The sequence below is a fragment of the Diceros bicornis genome, chromosome 10, assembly GCF_020826845.1.
Source record: "Diceros bicornis minor isolate mBicDic1 chromosome 10, mDicBic1.mat.cur, whole genome shotgun sequence".
Taxonomy (NCBI): domain Eukaryota; kingdom Metazoa; phylum Chordata; class Mammalia; order Perissodactyla; family Rhinocerotidae; genus Diceros; species Diceros bicornis.
In genome coordinates this window covers 78596109-78616360 of record NC_080749.1, presented here as the reverse complement: position 1 = coordinate 78616360, position 20252 = coordinate 78596109, and the positions used below count along the sequence as shown (strand labels likewise).

General features: G+C 41.8%; 1 protein-coding gene across 1 annotated transcript in view; it reads right to left on the bottom strand.

Annotated features, from left to right (window-relative positions):
• LOC131410965 (aldehyde oxidase 4-like) overlaps nucleotides 1–20252 on the bottom strand; it is a 58964-nt gene that overhangs the window by 33661 nt on the left and 5051 nt on the right. Inside the window, exons 3-13 of the mRNA XM_058549549.1 lie at nucleotides 19450–19546; nucleotides 16811–16919; nucleotides 14180–14306; nucleotides 10934–10995; nucleotides 8203–8286; nucleotides 7521–7601; nucleotides 6257–6401; nucleotides 5920–6012; nucleotides 4081–4232; nucleotides 2777–2870; nucleotides 1344–1453 (exon numbers count right to left, since the gene is read on the bottom strand). Coding sequence (XP_058405532.1) covers nucleotides 1344–1453; nucleotides 2777–2870; nucleotides 4081–4232; nucleotides 5920–6012; nucleotides 6257–6401; nucleotides 7521–7601; nucleotides 8203–8286; nucleotides 10934–10995; nucleotides 14180–14306; nucleotides 16811–16919; nucleotides 19450–19546 — 1154 coding nt within the window. The remainder of the gene's footprint in view (nucleotides 1–1343; nucleotides 1454–2776; nucleotides 2871–4080; nucleotides 4233–5919; nucleotides 6013–6256; nucleotides 6402–7520; nucleotides 7602–8202; nucleotides 8287–10933; nucleotides 10996–14179; nucleotides 14307–16810; nucleotides 16920–19449; nucleotides 19547–20252) is intronic.

The following is a 20252-nucleotide window of genomic DNA, read 5'->3' as shown; positions in this document are numbered from 1 at the left end:
GGAGAGATTAACTCTATTCACCACGGACCTGTCAAGGATAAAACATTTTTTGACATAGAAAGCAATGGTGGTACAGGAGTGTTTGAGACACCATGATCATATTTACTCTGCTGTACTGACTGCTGGGGACTTTCCATTCCTGCTGCCACTACGCTCAGTACTTTCTCCCGCCTGAATTATTGCATTAGCCTCCTAACTGGTCATTCTTCTTTCATTTTATCCTCCAACCAATTTATCTTCTATCTTTCTAGTGGATCCGTATTCCTAAAATACCACTTTCATTAAGATTTTGCTTTAAAGCCTTCAAAGGTGGCTGTCTACTAGAACATGTACGCACTCCTTGATGGAGCAACAGATGTGCTGGGTGATGGAGCCCAGCACCTCTCCCAGCCTCATCTCATGGGGCTGAGATGCTGCCTGGCCTCCAACCTGCCCTTCCTCCCAGCCCCCACCCCACGCCGTTCTCTCGCCTGGAATGACCACCACCTTCTCTCCACTGGTCTGTGCTCAATCCCAAATGCCCCCCTCCCCTCTGAACAACATCAGCGAGGGCTCCCCTGACGCTGGATCTGCTCTTCATTCTCTCATTTCCTGTCTGAGATGATGAGTTATTTCCTATTTCAAACCCTTTTTCTTAGATTTAGAGACCTTCAAGGACAGGACCCCGTGTCATATAAATTCCTGTAGTGTCTTCAGGGTTTAGCTTGGCATGTAGGGTGGTAGGTAGTTAACAAATAAATAATTTTACTTAAAGCATTTGGTTAATAAATGTTGGTTGACTTGCAAGTATCTTTATGATAAAGAACTTTCAGTTTACCAGAAACTTGCTGTAGATGATGCCGACTATAGTTTTACTCAGTCTTCACTAAGATACATATTTATCTGAAACCAAAAATTCAGCTTCTCACACAAAAGGCTCTCCTTTTGCAGAGAGATAGGACCCACAGAAATGTTTTTCTTTTAATTTCTTTTAAAAACAAAACAAAACAAAAGAATGTAATAATAATGAATACATAACACCGAATGCAGCCTGGACTATATCTATCTTTATACTGACACATTTTTTTAATTTAATTTAATTTTTTATGGAGGAAGGAACCCATGAAGGCAAAAGTGGCCAGGATACCCAAAAGTCACAATGTGGCTCTGATATGAAAACACATCAAATGGTCATCTGGGAATTTGCCTCTTCCTGTGAGCAGCCCCAAAATCTCCCCACAGCAGCTGCTAGGAAATGGAAGGACGCCATCCCTGGAAGCCTGTGTACGGCTCGCTGCGCAGGGCGAGCTGGACTCCCTTGGGGCGGGTGGCGGGTGGCGGGCGGTGTGTCAGGGAGCCCTTACCGGAGTAGAGTGGGGAATGTAGACAGATAACACAATCTCTTCCGGTTTAAGGTTGGCTTCAGGTGATCTCTCCAGGAAATGGCCGTCTAAAGGAATCTGCCGTTCTCCTTCTATTAGAGAAAATGACCTTGATTAGGATGAACTTATCAAATTGGAGAATGTGCAGCAAGGGACAGATGTGATGTATTTGGTGGAAAAAAAGCACAATCTGGGTTCTAGTTCCAGCTCCCAAGCTGGGTCATCCTAGGCAAGTCACAGAACACTGGGGCTTCTGGTTCCTCATCTGCAGAATGGCAGGGTTGGACCAGATAAGCTGAAAAGTCTTTTCTGGTTCTTAGTGTCCACTACACACCACTCACAATGTTGGCCTTGAAGAACTTTAGAGCTGTTTGGAAACAACCCAGTACAAAGTAGGTTCACAAATGGGAAATGGGTACAAGGGCTACAATGTATTTCACAAATGGGAAAACTGAGGTCCTGAGGGTTAAGTGACCTGTCCAAAGTGCTGGAGGTGACCCTAGTGGCAGAGGTGGGATGTCTGATACATAGCTTTTTTTTCAAACGTTTACCATACTCTCTTATTTGAGCCACCATATTTTTTTAAATGTGATTTTAATCCAAGAGAGGGTATCTTACATCAATAGCCCTATGAATAATATACATTCATCATTTCCTTAAGTTTGAATCATTTTTCCTTGGCAAAGCTCAAGCCATCTTTGAATAAAGAGAGAAGTAATGAGTAATATGCCCCACAAACTTGATTTTGTTTAAAATGAAAAGTCCTATAAGAAAAATTTCCATCTTTATAAAGCTCTGAAATGAAATATGTCATCAAACTTTAAAACCACAGAGATGGGGGCTGGCCCGGTGGCATAGCAGTTAAGTTCTTGTCCTCCACGTTGGCAGCCCGGGGTTTGCCGCTTCGGATCCTGGGTGTGGACCTACGTACCGTTCATCAAGCCATGCTGAGGCACTGTCCCATATAGAAGAACTATAACTGTACAACTATGATACACAACTATGTACTGGGGCTTTGGGGAGAAAAAGAAAATAAGAGGAAGATTGGCAACAGATGTTAGCGCAGGGCCCATCTTCAATAAACAAACAAAAAAAAACAGACCACAGAGATACATCTCAATAATTTTTTCTTTAAATACTTTGATACTACAGTTTGGACTGTGCATAAATGTGGCCAATTGTTAAAAAGAATTGTCAGGTACAATAACTTATCTGATCTACGAAAACATAGAACATCTGGAGAACAGGATAAGTGGTCCAGTTTCATCCCCACCTTTGAGGGCATGTAGACAGCCTGTATATATTCGGTGACTCTAAGGTGGGTATACTTGGGTTCCTAGTGCATGGTTTATGAGAGGAGCTACATAACTGACAGTGATAATTATAAAATAGGTGTCCAGAGCTTGGTCTCTTACCTTTAGATATCAGATTGATGACAGCATTTCCTGCCGCCAAAATGGGATTTAGGTCAGAAAAATTAGGTCTGCTCACCACATGTCCTCCTAAAGTCTAAATAAAAAAAGATGACATTTTTTTAGCTACACTTAGTTATTTGACAAATAAGGAATTATATGTATACAGGGATCTTGTGTAAGTTTTTAATTCTCTTCTTTACTTCTACGGAAAGATCTAGCAGAGTTTTGGGGGTGGTGAAATAGATTCAGATAACATATTGTGCAAGATTCTCACCACTGACCCTAGTCCAAACTTATTGCTTGAGAAAATATTCCTTTTCCACGTGCAGTGCAGAGGAAAATTTCTTTGAGAACTGATCTTATCATGAGTGTCCGATAACATGGGAGAAGGTGGAGACCGGAGCCTGAGAAACTCTAAAGCAGTGGGATATGTAGCATTCACATTCAAAATGTTTGCTGTGCTGCTGCACAACAGAATTCTTCTCTGTTGTCCTAAACCGTCAATAAAGCTGTTTCAGACATAGCCTCGAACGAGGACCTTCGGAGGGAGTTAGGGGGGCAAAGGTGATGTTGAGAGGAGCAGTGTGGTCCAGAAAAAGGGGCAGAAGATGCAGAAGGTGAAAACACATGGTGGATTTTGAGAATCAACAGAGATAGGGCCAGAGACAATCAGGAGAAATGCCCCCACCAAATCCCGCTGCACTGCCCATCATGTGTGGAATGGGCAGTGACTGGGGCCAATTACTCTTAAATCTTAAATAATAAGGAAACCTCACGAAACTAGATGATGGGGGACATCCAACAACAGACATGTGGGACACACATGTTTAGAAACTGACCTTGGTGCAAAGGTCCAAGAGGAGAACCAGCCATACAAAAGTATTTTGGAAATGCAGGGTCTTGTTTGCTACACCTTGGATAAGACATGTTTCATAGACTGTCAGAGCTGGACAGGATCTTAGAGACAGAACCTTAATTTTTAAAGTGAAGAGACAGTGGCTTAAAGGGGTCAAGTGGCTTCTCCAGGATCATACGACTCACAGGGGACAGGTTGGGAGATGTTGGGCATCTTCTGACTCTAGCACCGTACTCTTGCCGTACAATATGCCACTTCTCAGTGTGGACACACACATACCCACAATGTGCTACCTCTCACTTTGGGCACAGACACACCCACTCACGCTCATTGTAGAGACTTCAACTTTGACTTGGGATTCGTCTTCAGAGTAATGTTTGCTAAACTGAACAGCACTGTAAGGCTGTCCATAACTGTGGCTAATTTCACATACCACCAGAGAACATACCGCCATATTCCTAATCTGGGCTCCAGCAAGTGTCCTCAGATGCTTCAGGAGGGCACGGTAGGTCTTGGTCTTCTCCTTTGGTTGCTCCGAAACAGTAAAATGTAAGGCATCGTTCAACTGGGCCAGGCTGTACCCCGCACCTATTGTCACCCCTGAAAATAGGGTAGTGGAATATAAACTTAAAGTGAACTGTAACAAAACACATGGGCTTCGTGGAAACAATCTTTCAAATATATCTTCTCTTTTCATATTAACTTAGAATCACAAAAACCAAAGATAAAGATATTTCTGGCAATTTGCTTTATTCCTAAATATTAAGTGCCAAATTCCTTTTCTCAGTTATGTATACAGTCATATTTTAGGACATATCAACCACAGATATCTGAAACTCATTACTTTGTTTATTCCCTGAATACACTGATCAACTATAAAAATTTCAGCCAAGATTCTGTAAGACTTTTAAAAGATCATTAAGCCTAAGTGGGAATTGACCTGCAAATCTGCATCGCCTACTTGCCATCTTCCACAGCCGTCTCTTCCTATTGTTCCCTTATCAGAACAACTGAATGGAAGCCCGTGGGTCCGTTTTATCTGCAGGTGTGCTTGTAGGGAATGCTGTGAGTACTGATATCGTCTAGTTCATGCATTCCCAATGGGGGCAATACTGCTCCATCTTTTTATATATAAACCCCCATAGACATACTGTACATAAACAGATATATGGTCTATCTGTGGTGTGAACGTTTCATGTAGGGATGATTAGAGAAAAAACGTCTATCGCTCCTTAGAGAGGCAATGCTGAAAAGGCTGAGAAACGATGATTTAGTTGTACAGGCTCCACCTCCCCAGTCTCTCCACTCCCGCCCCACCCTAACCAAGCACCTCCACACCTTCCTTCCAGCCCTCTCCTCTACCAGCCCGGCCTCCCCTTCCTCCGTCTCTTCCTGTGAGTCCGTTGATATGGACTTTCTAACAGGTAAAAAATGGACAGGCAGACTGACCTAAAATTGGCAGGTCAGAGGGGGAAGGCAGACAATTTTCCAATTTGTTTCTGTTTACTCATTGGGGAGGACCCCATGTTATGTAGGATTTTTAGCTCCTATAACCTGTTATCCATTTAAATACCGAGTTTGGGTAGTGGAGCATGGGATATGTTTCTCAGACAGCCTTATTCGGTGCAGTCTGTGGAAGGAGTACTTGACTAGGAGCAGGAAGTAGGAAGACGTAGGATCCAGTCCTGACTTGGCCATGTGTTAGCTGTGTGAAGTTCGGGAAGTTACTTAAGCCCTTTAACTCTGTATCTTCTTTGGGAGAATGGAGACACCAAGGCTACCTGCTATGTCTACCTCCCGGGGTTGTTGTGAAGATCAAAAGAAACAGATGTGAAAGCACTTGGTAAATTGTGAAAGAGTGTAAAAGTAAATAGAATTGTTGTTCACAGTTAACTTTTCAAATGTTGTGGCCCAGGTTGTTTTATTTTTGGTTAATGTTTGTGGATATAGGATGAGCCTTGAGCAAATTTGTGAATCAGGGAGTTACGTCTGGCAAGAACCTTTCCTACTGGCCAGCCAACGTCTTAAGTCTTCTTATTCAGTCAGCCCCTCCATAGTGGCCGAGCTACATGGCATCTTCCTGCCATCACAGCTCCAAGGACAATGTGATGCAGCTGAGTGGGTCAGTTTGAAAAAGTTCATAGAGGACACATAGTAGGTGCTGAATAAATATTTTTGATTGACTAAATGAGGTCAGATATTCAAATCAGCCCAGTGCATGTGACTGATTAGTAACAGCCCACCAACAGTCAACAGTTACATCTTATTTGAAAAAGAAAGTGCTTACCATCATCTGTGGTGTCCACAAAATGTAGTTCTGGAAGCCTGAGTGGAGATATGAAAACTGGATGGAATTCATCTGTGAATTTGATGCTGGGTCCTTAAGTAGAAACATATTTAAAGCAATTAGAAAAGGAAGACAATGGGGGCTAATAGATGTCCCGTACTGATAATCCCAAGTGAAAAGTGTGACACAAGTGGCTCGTTTGCAAAAGAAAACAACAGAGCATTCTAAAGGACCGTAGCTATCCATTAATAACAGTGAACTGTGTTTATAAAGAGTTTAAAAGAGACACAGATGTTTGCGTCACTTAATCTAAAGAATGTGCTTAGAAACCACCCACCCACTGCAGTGTTCCCCATGACAAGGGGGGCTTTGGGGAACTTGGCCTTCAGCTCCAGAAGGTCGTTCAGGGTCACGGGGGTGATCCAGGTGGTCCTCTCCCCGAGGAACGTCAGCATCCTCTTGTTTGGATCTTCTGCCATTCTCTGCAGAGAAGCAAAGGCAGCAGGATTTCAAGTGAGGCTGGTGAACTACAAGCTGTGAGTACGTCTGCCTGGGTGTCCAAATGGCCTGCTTGTCATTTGAGCTTTCTGAGGTGCCACAGCTCCCAGGCATCAGGAAGGGTGGCCTTGTTTGAAACTACGTGGACTGATAAGATCTGTGTGGGCACCACTGAACAAACATCATCACAGGTGTCTGTCCGTCAACTGGACGTAGAGTAGAGAAACTCCATCTGCACGTGTGAAGTGAGTGTGTGAAGAGGAGGCTCATGGCACTGAGACAGCGTCTTAGCCTGGAGCCAAAGGGTCAGGCTTCTTGTTCTAGTTCTGCCCCAACAGTGACTCAGAGGAGCCTCATCCTGGGGGATTAGGTTTTTTGTAGGATGAAAACTGCTTATAGGCAAAATTATCCTTGAAAAACATTCCTTAAATCATTCATCAGGTAGAGTGTAAATGGATTTTTTTTACAATTCTGTAATATATATACACACTTATATACACATGTATATATCTGTATCCATACGTATAATCTCTAAATACTGGGTGTGTCCAAGTTCTCATGCTCTGAGGGATGCGTGGAGACTGAGGCCCTCTGAGAAGCCTCAGAATCATGTCCCTCATCTCATGCTCTCTACGGGACATAGTCATGGAATGGAATGACAGGCACACCACACTATTTATATTATTTTCTCTCTCTTTCTTCCCACAGAGTTGAAATCAGAGAGGTTAATTGTAAGAATAATGTAATTTAATTATAATAAGTATCATTTGATTCTTACTTTACCAGTTTTACAAAATGCCTTTAACATATCTCACGGTGTAGCAGTGTGACCTTGGGTAAGTCACCTGCACTCTCTGAGCTCAGTATCTTCAACTGCAGAGGTTGAACCAAAGTGTCTCAAAGGTCCTGGCAGCACCGCTCTTCTAAGCTGCTTGCTTCAAAGTGTTTATAGTGGACCTGAACAAGTCCCTAAAAATGGGTGACTGCCCTGTTATCATGCTGGACACACTTCCAACTTTTAATGTCTAAAACTCGATGATTCCGTAGAGTAATACAAAAAGGCTTAAACCACATCATAGTAAAGGACAACAAAAGTATCTTACTATCAGTTCAGGAGGAAATATAGGTTCCTGGGATGGATCCAAGGGCTGGAATTCTTCTTCATTATACAGTTTGGTACATATCTCAAGAAAACAAAACAAAATACACATAGAACTTCCGAGTCACTGAGAGGTGTACGGGAATCTCTAAGTGTGAGACTTCAGAGCCAGGGTCTGTGCTTTGGACACCCCGGACACACAATGGAGGTGGAGAGCCACAAGGTGGCCCTGAGTGGGATTCTTCCCACCCTCAGAGGACCACGATGGTTCCCCCAGCAGATTTGCTGTACTCTGGGCTTCTTCCTTTGGTGTCAGAAATTGGGTTTTAAACTTCTGTGCTGGGTCTCAGGTATTATTTGCAGATATTTATTTGCCAAGAGCATGAAGATGCACCACTGCTTACATCCCCCTAGTGCTTGTGTGCTCGTGTGTGTGCGTATGTGGGGGTAAACCCAGATTAAGGCACAGGAAGTTGTAACACTTCCAAAGAAAAACAGCCTTCTGTGGTGACCGGCCTTGTGAAAGTCACGGGCTCACTAATTTTGGGAGCAATTTTTAAGGCTGTTTATACCCTGAATTCACTTTGCACTTTACTCACTGAAAAGAATAGAAAACTGAGATAAATTTGGATTTATGTGGGTATTTCTCCGTCAATCCCAGCTGAAGTGGAATAGCAGATACTTACTTGTTCCTGTCTAGTCATGAAAAACCTCTCTTCTTGATCCATGCAACATTTTCCTGATCCTTTCACTTGACAAACAGTTGATTCCTTAGGAAGTAAGGAAGTTTAAAACAAAGTCATCGGTTGATTCTTTAAACACCAACCTGAGTACCTGGCAGAGCCAGGTCCCACAGGAGGTATTGAAGACGTAATAGAGCGCATCCTTGCCCTCCAGGACTCTGGATGGGGTGGGGCAGAGAACAAGCTGTTCCATCACTGAGCAATTAGAGAAAATTACGGGAGTGTGCAATCGTGCTCACGATAAGGTTGTGTTAATGGTGTTACTCAAGTCTCAGGGGAAGACGAAGGGGGTTAGAGGAGGGTGGGACCTCTAAGCTAAGGTGGGACCAGCTAAGGCTTCCTCCCAGAAGTGAGGTCAGTGGAGTATAGTTATAAGGTGGTAATTAAAAAACCAAAAAAACAGCTCTCCTTTATTGTAAGGGTGATACGGTGTGTATCGGTAATGAAGTCCTGGGAAGGCAAACTGCTTTTAAGACTGTCTATACACAAATACAAATACACTGAAAACCAGAGTTTAGTTGGTTGTTATTGGAGCTATTCTGAATTATTTGGATGATTCAAGTCCTAAACCATTTTACCTTAATTTTCAGGAGGTTTCATGCAGACCCAAAGTAGTGTCATTGGCCTGAATTCACTGGTCAGCTCCTGCAACTCTCAGACTGCTTATCTCACCCTCGTTTGCCCTTTTCACGCGCAGCCTAAGGGGCTGCGGCCTTGGAGACCTATGGTTGGATTTCGCAGGTGGAGTCGAGGACATCTGGGTTCTGGTTCCTGCTGTAGCACGTACTAGCTGGGGTGAATTGTTAAATTAGGAAAATAAAATCCAGCCCAAACAGGTTTGTTGGGTTTAAATATGCAAAAGGTACGCACAATATCTGACACAGGGGAGGTGCTGCAGAAGCGGCCCCTGATATTTTTACTTGTGAGGCAGTTTTCTACAGAGTTCAGAAGGAATTTGGGTTTTGTGACAATGCCATGCACAAAAAGGAACAAACTGTAAGTGGCAGAATGTGGGGACCCAGAGTGAATGAGACAAAAATATCTACGTATAGATTTTATCTCTAGGAAAACAATCATATCATGTTAGGTTGAATCATATGAAGTTGCCGTTTTTGTGGGTTAAAAATGGTGTAATATTGGCCATTCACAAGGTTCAACGTAAGTAGGAATCTTACCTAGGATTTAAAACAAACTAGCCTGCAGTCTGTAAAGCTTTTTGAAATTCTTCATTATTGGCCTAAGAGCAGATTTTTTTCCAAAGACTTTTTATTATTTGGAATTAACTTGTGCATCTTGAATTGTTTTTGGTCAACCAAAATTATATAAAATAAATTTTTACCATAAAAAATGGGTGCTGGAAAAACACCCTAACTGAAACATTGTCAAAAATATGTCTCCGCTTGATATTTAACTTTCTGAAAACTTAATACATCTCAAAACTACCCCTCCCTGCCATACACTAAATCATTCTTTTCCAACCTTCTTCATCCTCTCTGATTCCTTGGATTGCTCAGCTTTGACGTGACTTGCGTTTCTTTTTCACTGCATCCTTTATCACTTGGAGGTTATGATTCTGGCAATCTCTTTCCAAAGAATTGTCTTTCTGGGCCCATATCTACCAGACTGGTCTAGGTCCTCATTCCCTCATGCATGGGATACTGCACTAGTCCATGCCCTCATCCTCACCACGTCTCTTCAGGCTTATCCTTCTCACAGGCAGGTGCCAAGAATTTTCCTTTTGAAATACTGTTCTCGTGTTACTCCTATCTTGAGAACAGACAATGACTATATATTGGTTATCAGTTTTAGTGTAAATTCCTTAGGCCAAAATAATGTCTTTTTACTCCCTAATGCTTCAGCCACATCAATTTCTTAGCTGCACCTTGAATGTCCTTCTTTTTCCTACTTCCATGCATTTTCTTACTTGGAATTTTCTCCTGGCCTCTCTTCACCTGTCCATTTCTATCATTTCCTTTAAGACCTAGCTCAAAACTCCCCTTCTCCAATATGTCTCCTCTGTGTCTTCCCTCCTTGTTTATTAATTCTCTTTAATTCATGTTCCTTCAAAACTTATATACATGGTATAGAAGATATATTGAGCTTTTAATATCTTGCTTTTCAATTATGTTTTTATTGTTTCTTAGTCTATATTTCATTTTCTTCAACAGAGTTTGCAATTCTTGATGTCATATACCGTATATGTTACTTCTTAGGAAAGTGCCTAATTTAGGGCTATAATAAAGATAGATGCGGGGCGGGCCTGGTGGTGCAAGTGGTTAAGTGCACGCGCTCCACTGCGGCGGCCCGGGGTTCACCGGTTTGGATCCCGGACGTGCACTGACGCACTGCTTGGCAAGCCATGCTGTGGCGGTGTCCCATATAAAGTGGAGGAAGATGGGCATGGATGTTAGCCTAGGGCCAGTCTTCCTCAGCAAAGAAAAGAGGAGGATTGGCATTTGTTAGCACAGGGCTGATCTCCTCACACACACACACACACAAAAGATAGATGCAAAAGGTTTATTAAAAAAATGCCAACAGTGGCATTCAACAACTTGCAGTGGTTAGAAAGGTCAACATAGGATTGGTTTAGAGATAATTGAATTCAATAGATGATTTTATGCAAAGCTTCACTAATATATTAAATTAACTGAAAAAATTTTTTAATTTAACTTACCACGGAGAAAGTTTTCCCACTTTCTACAATTGGTCGGTATCCAGTACAGCGGCACAAATTACCTGATTAAGAAGAGATCAATTTTTAAGGAAAGCTATAGAAATACACTGCATATTTGTGCTTCATGTTTTCAGTGGAATAGCTATATTAGTAATTAGATTCTTTTTTGTTTCCCAAACCAGCCAAATGGCTCTCCGGAACTGAAATGTTCTTCAAAAATAGATCTGTGATTACATTTTCTTCCTGAAATATCACGAAGATCTCCATAGCTTTTCCTAATCAACTCTTCCTGCCTATTTCCCACCCCTGCCCCAACTTGTGTAAACTGCCGCCCCCATAACATCTTTGTTAAGCTTTTCTCATTTAGTCCCCTCTCCCTCAAATGTCCTCTTAGGGAAAGTGTGTCCATTTGTCAGGGCCCCAGCCCCCTTCTCCATGGGGTCTGCTCTAACATCCCAGCCAGAGCTGTACCACTCACTGTCTGGATCCTTCTGCAGACCTATCATCGACCGTGCTGGGGTAGGGTCATTCATGTACATGCCTTATCTCCCTCATTGGATCTTAAGTTCCTGGACAAGGCAAGGATTGTTTAGATGTCCTTGAACCCTCCCAGTACAACACAGTAGGTGTTCTATAAGTACCTGGTATTGATTTGATCAGTCAACATTTCCAAAGCACAGTGGAAAAGGTGAGAAAACCACAGTCTTTTGAAAAAGCATATCCAAATTTTGCAACCAGTATAAATAATATTTATGAAGTCTTAATAATATGGGAAAATTCTTATGTTATACTGTTAAAATTGTATATATAATATGAAATTGTATATATAATAGTCACAAGTATTTAAAATAAGCAAACAAAAACTATGCATAGAAAAGACTGAAAGAAAATAGAAGTATCTGACTGCAGTTGTTTCCTGGCGACAGAAATATGAATGAGTTTTTTCCTTATGTTTTAATTTTATGTGCATTTTTTCAAGATAGAAATGCATTTTTTTTAATTTATTTATTTTGTGAGGAAGATCAGCCCTGAGCTAACATCCATGCCAATCCTCCTCTTTTTGCTGAGGAAGACTGGCCCTGGGCTAACATCTGTGCCCAACTTCCTCCACTTTATATGGGACGCCACCACAGCACAGCTTGACAAGTGGTGCATCGGTGTATGCCCAGGATCCAAACCTGGGCCGCCAGCAGCAGAGCGCGAGCATTTAACCGCTACGCCACAGGGCCGACCCCCAAAATGCATTAGTTTTATACTCAGAAATAAATTTAAAATTATGTTCAAATACAATTTGAAAATTTCAGAAGCAATGTATATATGTGGGTTGGGCAGGTTTAAACACCTGGAAGTAAAGTGTTGTGGAAACTTGATGCTAGTAAGTCATGTGTCAACTTGGGTACCAGGTATACTCCTTTTTTGGTTAAAACGAGCATAGTTTAGGAAGAAACCACATATACAAGAATGGATTCAGACTCCATAACCTATCTTTCCTTTTGCTAGGAAGAAAGAATATAGAAGTGTGTGAATTAAGAATTTCTATTTGGAGTAGAGGGAAGGAGCTGAAATGTCTGGAACATAAATACACGGCATGAAACAGAAGTATTTATGAGGCAAGGGACACCTTCTCTCTGATAAACTACTAGAAAACATTAAAAGCTGGAGGGGGCTAGTGTCAGAGTTTTTTTGTTTTGTTTTTGTTCTTGGTCACATAATCAATGCTAAGTCTAGAAGTCCTACTAAAGGCCACCAAGGGAAAGCTAATAGCACCCATTACAGAAGTTCCTCTGATTCTAAGGGAAAAAAAGATGGAAATTCAAAAATTTTATTTCCTTAGTCTTGAAGGGAAAGACAAGATTAAATGAAGCAGTGACTTATACCAGTTGACCATTGTAGAAGATATGTGCCATACCCAATTGCATTTGTTTAAATTTTGTTTTATATTATTGTTTTTCTTAAAATATGAACATAAAGGTTATCAGTGTGGCTAGTATTTATAATTCTAGAAAGAGCTCAAGTAAATGGATCATGAATCAAAATATACTCTCCAAGTTATCCACTTCTAGAATAAGGTTATCTACTTCAGCAATTTGGCCAGACTTTACAACACCATCTCCTGGTGGTTGTTATGTGAATTACAGGCATAGAATCTGGGAGGAAATAATCCATCTCTATAAGACTGTTTGTGCATATTCAAGCGAACAAACAAAACGTAAGGCAAATCACAGATCTCTGCTTTTCAAAGTTCTAAATACCTCATTAGTGTGGATTATGTCATTGAATAAAGAATTATTATTCAAATCCATACAGATTTGGTTAAAATTATAATTGAAACCACAAGCCAAAGTTTTAGTAATACTGAACAAGAAACTAAAAAATTTTGACTGAAGAAGTTGTTGAGACATAAGGGAAAATATTAGAGAATGTTTATATACCACTTATCATAAAATTTAAGTTGAATTTTTACATTGTTTTATTCTGCCTCTTTTCATCATAAAATCAAATTTCTGTCTGTGTGTTTATTAAAAGAGATGAACAGCTTATAATATTCAGAGATTTGCTTTCACAGCTTTCTTCTAAGAATTAATGATCAGTCACCTTGAAAATATGTATGTTCATTACAGAAAACTACATTTGTTAACATGCTTTTTTTTTGGTAGAAAATGTGCTTGTTCATTTAAATTTTATAGCTATTTTGTCATAGGAGATTGAACTGCTCACTGGCTTATTTGTGATAATTAATTGCTGTCTATGACCTCCTTGATCTTGTAATGAACCCAACCACAACATAAAAATGTAAAGTGTCTGAAAGTCTATTCTCATGGTAAAATTAATTTTAGTAAGTAAAGTTGATAAATGATTCTAACAGATTGATTTAAAAATAAACAGCAAAATCTCATTTTTTCATACTACCTAAATTTCCACATTTGGAAAAGACTGTATGAGAAGTGTTGGAAACAGCCCATTTGAATGTCTTTGCAGAGTGACAAAGGGCTCCATTAAAGGAGAAAGGTTTGTAATGAAACCAATATTGCCCCAATTCTTGCCATTGCTGCTGCCAAAATGAAGGCAGCCCTTCCTGGAAAGGACTCGGGTCAAGGGAAGTACTGAAGAGGCCGACTTGTTGGCCAGGTGCCTGAAAGCCAAAAGCTGTGCCATAACTTGTCTCCACGGGCTATGACCTCCTTCTCTAGTTGCTTGGGCACTTTCCACCCTAGGCCCTACCTGCAGACGGCCAAGAAGGCTCACCTCCAAGAGCTTCGGTTATCTGGTCCAAAGTCGGCTCTGGATGGTTCCTCAGCAGTGTGTAGATGGACATCACCATCCCTGGGCTGCAGAAGCCACACTGTGTGCCGTGACACTTGGCAAGTCTTTCCTGGGAGGAAATGGTGCATTATGCTTTAAACCTCTTGTTTCCCTACCTCGGACACCAGAAAGGAGTGAAGCTTATATATTTAGCTTTCTAGAAATAACTGCAGGGTAAAAGATGTCACTCTGGAAGAAAAATATTTCTATTTCTTGAAATCACATGTTGTTGTTGTTATTGTTGTTTTTGCCTTCAAGAAAAGCCTAGTGGCAGGTAACTAAGTCCCTTTACTCTCCTGACTCCGGTTTCTTTATTTCTGACCTAGGAAATGTAGTTTAGGGATCAAGTAAAATGCTTTGGAGTCATGCTCATGTGAGTTTTGGTCCTTACTGTAACTCATTAATTGTGTGACCTTTGATGATTTACTTGACTTCTCTTTGTCTATAAAATTAGGATACTAATGGTATCTACTTTACAGGATGGTTGTGAGAATAAATGAATGAATATATGCAAATCATTTAGCAGTCTCTGGCAAGTCATTTTCATCCCCTTCTCCATCTGTGTTATAGAATTTTTGGTGGATTCAATGACAAAATCTATATAAATGCTTTGAAAATTGTAAAATGTTATTTAGTAGTGTTCTATTAAGCAAATGGCGGTAAATAGTAGTGCTATTCATCTATTTACTTTACATGCATTCAACTTTATGCATTTAAATACAGCAACAAAACAATAAAAAAGAGAGTGAGAAATGACAATTTACTTCATCCACTCTATACAAAGATCCCATGTGTGAAGATATAGATGGGAGACATGACTCTGTGGGTCCCTCTGTGTGTGTCTGTCACATGAGCCTCTCACAGGGTGTTCAACTGGCTGGCTTGAGTGTGAGTCACATGGTTTTAAATAAACGTTTTTCAAACAGCATGAAAGCTGTTTGATGAAACAAGATGAAAGGCAAAGACTCAACTGTGGCTCAACTCAAAGGACACTCATTGCTCGAATGCTGAGGGAAATATGGCTGTGTTGGATTTATTGATGGATGGCAAGGTGTTTCAGATGTGGCATATAAACCTCACTGTAAATGTGCTGGTAAATGTCTAACAACTGGATCTCTAGGAAAAAAAGCCCTGATTTGTAACTTCTACCAATTTTAGTAGTATAAATACTTCCATCCTGGTTGATATCAAGCTTCCAACGTGATGTCACTGAATGTTATACAATGTAAATACAATGGACATAAATAGCCTCGAGAGCATAGATAACAGTAAAATGTAGTAAAATAATTAGGTGATGAGTATTGATATTTACTAACTTTGTTTTTAATATTATTTATTTAATTTTAAGTTTGAATAGTTTATAATCTTTAATAATGGCTGTATTTAAAGACTGGCTAGGGGCCGGCCTGGTGGCACAAGCAGTTAGGTGCGTGCACTCCGCTGTGGCGGCCTGGGGTTCGCCGGTTCGGATCCCAGGCACACACAAACGCGCTGCTTGTCGAGCCATGCTGTGGCTGCGTCACGTGTAAAGTGGAGGAAGATGGGCATGGATGTTAGCCAGGGCCAGTCTTCCTCAGCAAAAAAGAGGAGGATTGGCAGATGTGAGCTCAGGGCTGATCTTCCTCACACACACAAAAAAATAAATAAAGACTGGCTAGCAAAATTCCTGAAAATTTAACAATTGGCTCTTGCAAGTCAGTGTGAGCCTGCTCCAGGGCTCTGCTGAACAAATCTAGCCTCTGTACTATCAAAATTTGAGAGACAGAAATCGGACAAGCTGCAGTGTTAGGCGCTTCCATAACTGTTAAGGTGATGAGCCAAATGTGGGGTAAGATCTTATTAAGATCAAAAAGTCATTAAGTTTTTGGTTGAAAGGCGTGCATATCGCCAAGTATCATCACTGGTAACACACTGTCAGAGGACGCCCTTGGCCTCCGTGTTCCAAACACAGTCTTCCAAGAGAAGGAATTTCAAGGGAAAATAACGCTATTCATAATTTTCTTTCTACACACTGCTTTTAAAACTTAACTTCTGCAGAAGTTCCTATTCTAGTATACAAAAATAACATTACCATTTCCTTAAAAAGTTCTCTAAACTTCAGTAAACGCTTTGTCACTTTAGTTGTGTTTTATTGTAGCATGGTGTAGAGTTACTCATGAGACATTTGGGGAGCATTTGTACACACAATTCGCCTATCAGAGTTCAGTAATTTTGAAATGTGATGGGCAACTAGTACCTTCTATAAACTTCTGGTTTCCTATCTCATTTTCTTCTCCTGTCAGACTGAAGAACTGTCCTTGTTTTGGTTTAGGACAAGGATGGGGCTAAGAAATTAAGATATATTAAAATCGGTGAATATATATTGAAGTTCTTGGGGTTAAGATGTGTTAAAATCAATGAAGGAATTTTGGCTTATATACCAATCTCTGAAAAGATCCATAGCTATGAAGCGCTGAGTCTTACAGAATAAGAATTTAAAAGCATAAAGCATTTCAAAGTTGGCGACCTAACTGGAGTACATTGGACCGTGTGGGACGCCTATACCACCATCAGGTTCCATCATTGCCTTCTGACCTGCACAGGGTGAATCCTGGTTTTGATGCTTCCTACACCTTCCACCGTGGTGACAGCAGCCCCGTACAGAGAGCAGATGGGCACCAGGCATGCAGTAACTGGATAATGGCTGTGGTGGAATTATGTAAAGAGAACACGTTGGAATCATAGAGAGTGGGTAACAGAATTCAGGGAGTTATTTCAGCCCAGAAGAGTCACAAGACTGTATTTCCCTGAGAATACAGAGAACATTAGATATAAAACCATAAATTTCTGGATGTGTCCAAAGAAGGACTTACATATGGCTGGTGTAGAATGGTAGAGATAAATGGAAAAAAAGAAGGATGAAGAGTTTTGTGTAGGACCTCCAAGAGACTCTCATCCTCCATTTTTTTTTTTTTATTCTAGGGAAAGGAAGCCTTTTACTCACATAAGATGATATACTGACTTATGTAAACCACCATGGGGTAATTAGCCCAGTGAGTCTCAACCATTTGAAGCTTTTAAAAATACAAATACTCTGGTTGCACACTAGCCCAATTAAATCAGAATCTCTGGGGTGGAATCAATTCATCACTTTTTAAATCTCCTCAGCTGATTCCAATGTCTGGCCAAGTTTGGAAGCCACTGGTTTATGCCCTTGTCTTGACTATCTCTCCCACACTGGAGTCTGTACTAATGACATGGCAGATGTGGTTAGCACCAGATTCTCATCTCATTGGTTGGGAACGGCGTCCAGACTTAATTAGTCCAGTTGAGCCTCTTTACTCCCATTGAAGCTAAGTCCTAGTCTCTTTTCAGGCATGGGAAATTGTCCCTCTCCCAGGGAATGTCCCACCCTGGCTGAGAGTATGAGTGCTGCTCTTCTGAGGACAAGAAAGAGAGCTGCTCTCGCTTCCACCAGCCCTTTGAATCATCAAAGGTGTTTGGAAGCCACCCAGCTGACTAGCTAGGGACCCTGGAAGAGTGTTGAGTGTACAGATCAAGGGTGGACCCCAGGTTCATTATGCAACAAATTTTTGGTTTTCGTGTCCTCCAATTCCCCCTGTTAAGAACTTCCTCTTAGTCTTATGTCCCTCTCTTTTTTTTCTCAACAACTCTTCCAGTCCGCATTGCCCTCCTCAGTCTTACCCTTTGCCTCATCCAGGAGATTGAGACACAAGCTCCCTACACTCCCCAGCCCGCCACTACTCACCTGGAGCTGCAGGCAGTCTCCCCTCCATTCCAGGCACAGTGGGTGAGGAATCCTTCCTCCTCCTTCTCCCCTGGGCTCTGGATCCCATCTATTCTTCTCTCTCCAGGGACTGATTCCATCATCAATTGTCCTCCTAACCTCTTCCCTTCTAGGGTCTCATTTCCCTAAATTCCTTTGAATTTAGAATAAATTCAAGTGTTTGCTGTGCTAAACAAACAAACAAACAAACAAACACCAAACCAATGTCTCTCTCCAGAAATTGGCCCATCTTTCTTTCCCTTCTTAGTCAAGTTTCCTCAAGAGCTGTCCTCAGCTTCCTGGCCTTCTGGTCGCTCCTGTCCCTCGCCCTCTGGCCCCCTCTCTCTGCTGACATTGCTCTGGGAGCAATCTCATGGCGCCAGCCACTTCCTGGTGTTTCATACTATGGACCACGCCTTCCTTCTTGAAACTTTCCCCTCTTGTTCCTCCTTCAACTCTGGCTGCTCCTTGGTCTCCTTTGTGGGGGCGTCTTTCATTGCCCATTTCTCTGTCTGTTGTTCTGCAGTGTCCTGCACTTACAAGCTCTTCTGTAGTTTCTGCTACCTTCCAGACGGCCAGGGCTGAAAACCTGCCTGTGCCACTAACTGGCCCACATGACCTTGACCAAGTTATTTGCCTCTCTTTGCCTCAATTTGCTCTCATCTCAGTGTGAGCAATAGTAATGCCTACCTAACAGCTGTTTGGGGGATGAAATACAATAATGTACATAAGCTACTCTGCACAGCGCCTGCCACACAACAAGCGTTCAACAAATGTTAGCTATTTTTGTTTTCATTGTTATTATTATTTATGTTGATAACTTTCAACACATTATAGCTCTGGATGAGACCTCTTCTCTGAGTAATGACCTGTCTATCTAGATGCCTGTGTCCACGTTCCCTAATTTGTGAAGGGTACCACTCGGTAACCTAAGACAAAAACTGGGGGATCCTGCTAGACAACCCCTTCACCATCACATTCAACCAGTGAGCAAATTTACATTTTAGGTCAAGGTGATGCTGGCTCAATCATGTTGCATGATTTGGGGTCTCATTCAGCCCTTCAGGCAGACACCTCCTAGTGCAGGTTGAAGACCTAAATCTTCTGCCAGGATGATATGTCACTTCTTTGCGTTTAAGCCTTCCTTGCCTGACAGCCTTCCCCGCCCCCCATGAAATCTCCTGCTCAAAATTAAAGGAAGTATTTGTACAGCAATAGAGAGCATGGCCCTGAGAGACTGGCACACAGCACAGATACATTCTGATGGGAAGAAAGTCCGTGGGAAACATCTGGAATTTAGGAATCTGCAGGGAGAGCAGGCCTGGAGGCAGTGTGAGTGAGACAGACCCCTAGAGAGGAGAGGAGGAACGTGTATGACAGGAAAAGAGAGAGGCTCTGCGTCCTTCCTGGATGTGCCCAGAGCAAGGGGGGCCAGCACAAAGGATACTGGATCTTCTTGGTCTCGGGGTCGTATCTCGACACCATGACGGTGCAGGCGCCGCAGCCTCCTCCCCCACAGCCATACTTCGTGCCTGGGAGGCGGACTGGAAGGAAGGGAGTCAAGGAAAAGAGGGGCGCATGCCACTTTGCTTTTTACACTTTCCTCCCTTGGATACTGATATCGAGTAACAGATTTTATTGAGTCTGTAAAAGGTTTCTTGCTTAGAGAGATTGTTCTTCTTTTTGTGTATAAAAGACCTGATTGATGAAAGGTGAGAAGAAGTCTTTACAGACCCACACTGCCTTATCTGAAACCCTTGGGCCAGAGGCATTTCTGAGTGCAAAATTTTCCATATTTTAGAAAGAAAATGAGACAGTGCTCCCCAGTGGGGCCAGGGCAGCACCTTGAAATCCAACCCTTCACTATTCCTGCAGTGAACCATGTGGGTACTCACGCTGAGTGGGACACAGGAAGACTGCAAGGAGCCTCAGGCGGGTTAGACCAGGGTTTGCATCCAAATAGAGCATGAAATGTTCTTGTGTAATGTTCTCTCTATGGAGGTGGTGGGAGGTGATGCACGTGCAAAATTTAGAAAACCCCCCTGGGAGGCTGACGTTTCCCTGGTTCAGCAATGCAATACTTTTCCCTGCTCATGGGATCAGAGAATCTGAACGTAACAACCATGGCTTCTGCACAGCAGTAACGTGAACAACCACAGTGTGCCTTCTCTCTCTAAGACATTTGCGTATATTCACAGAAGGAAAACAAATAATATACGGAAATACCCTGTTTTAGGTTCTAGAAGAATC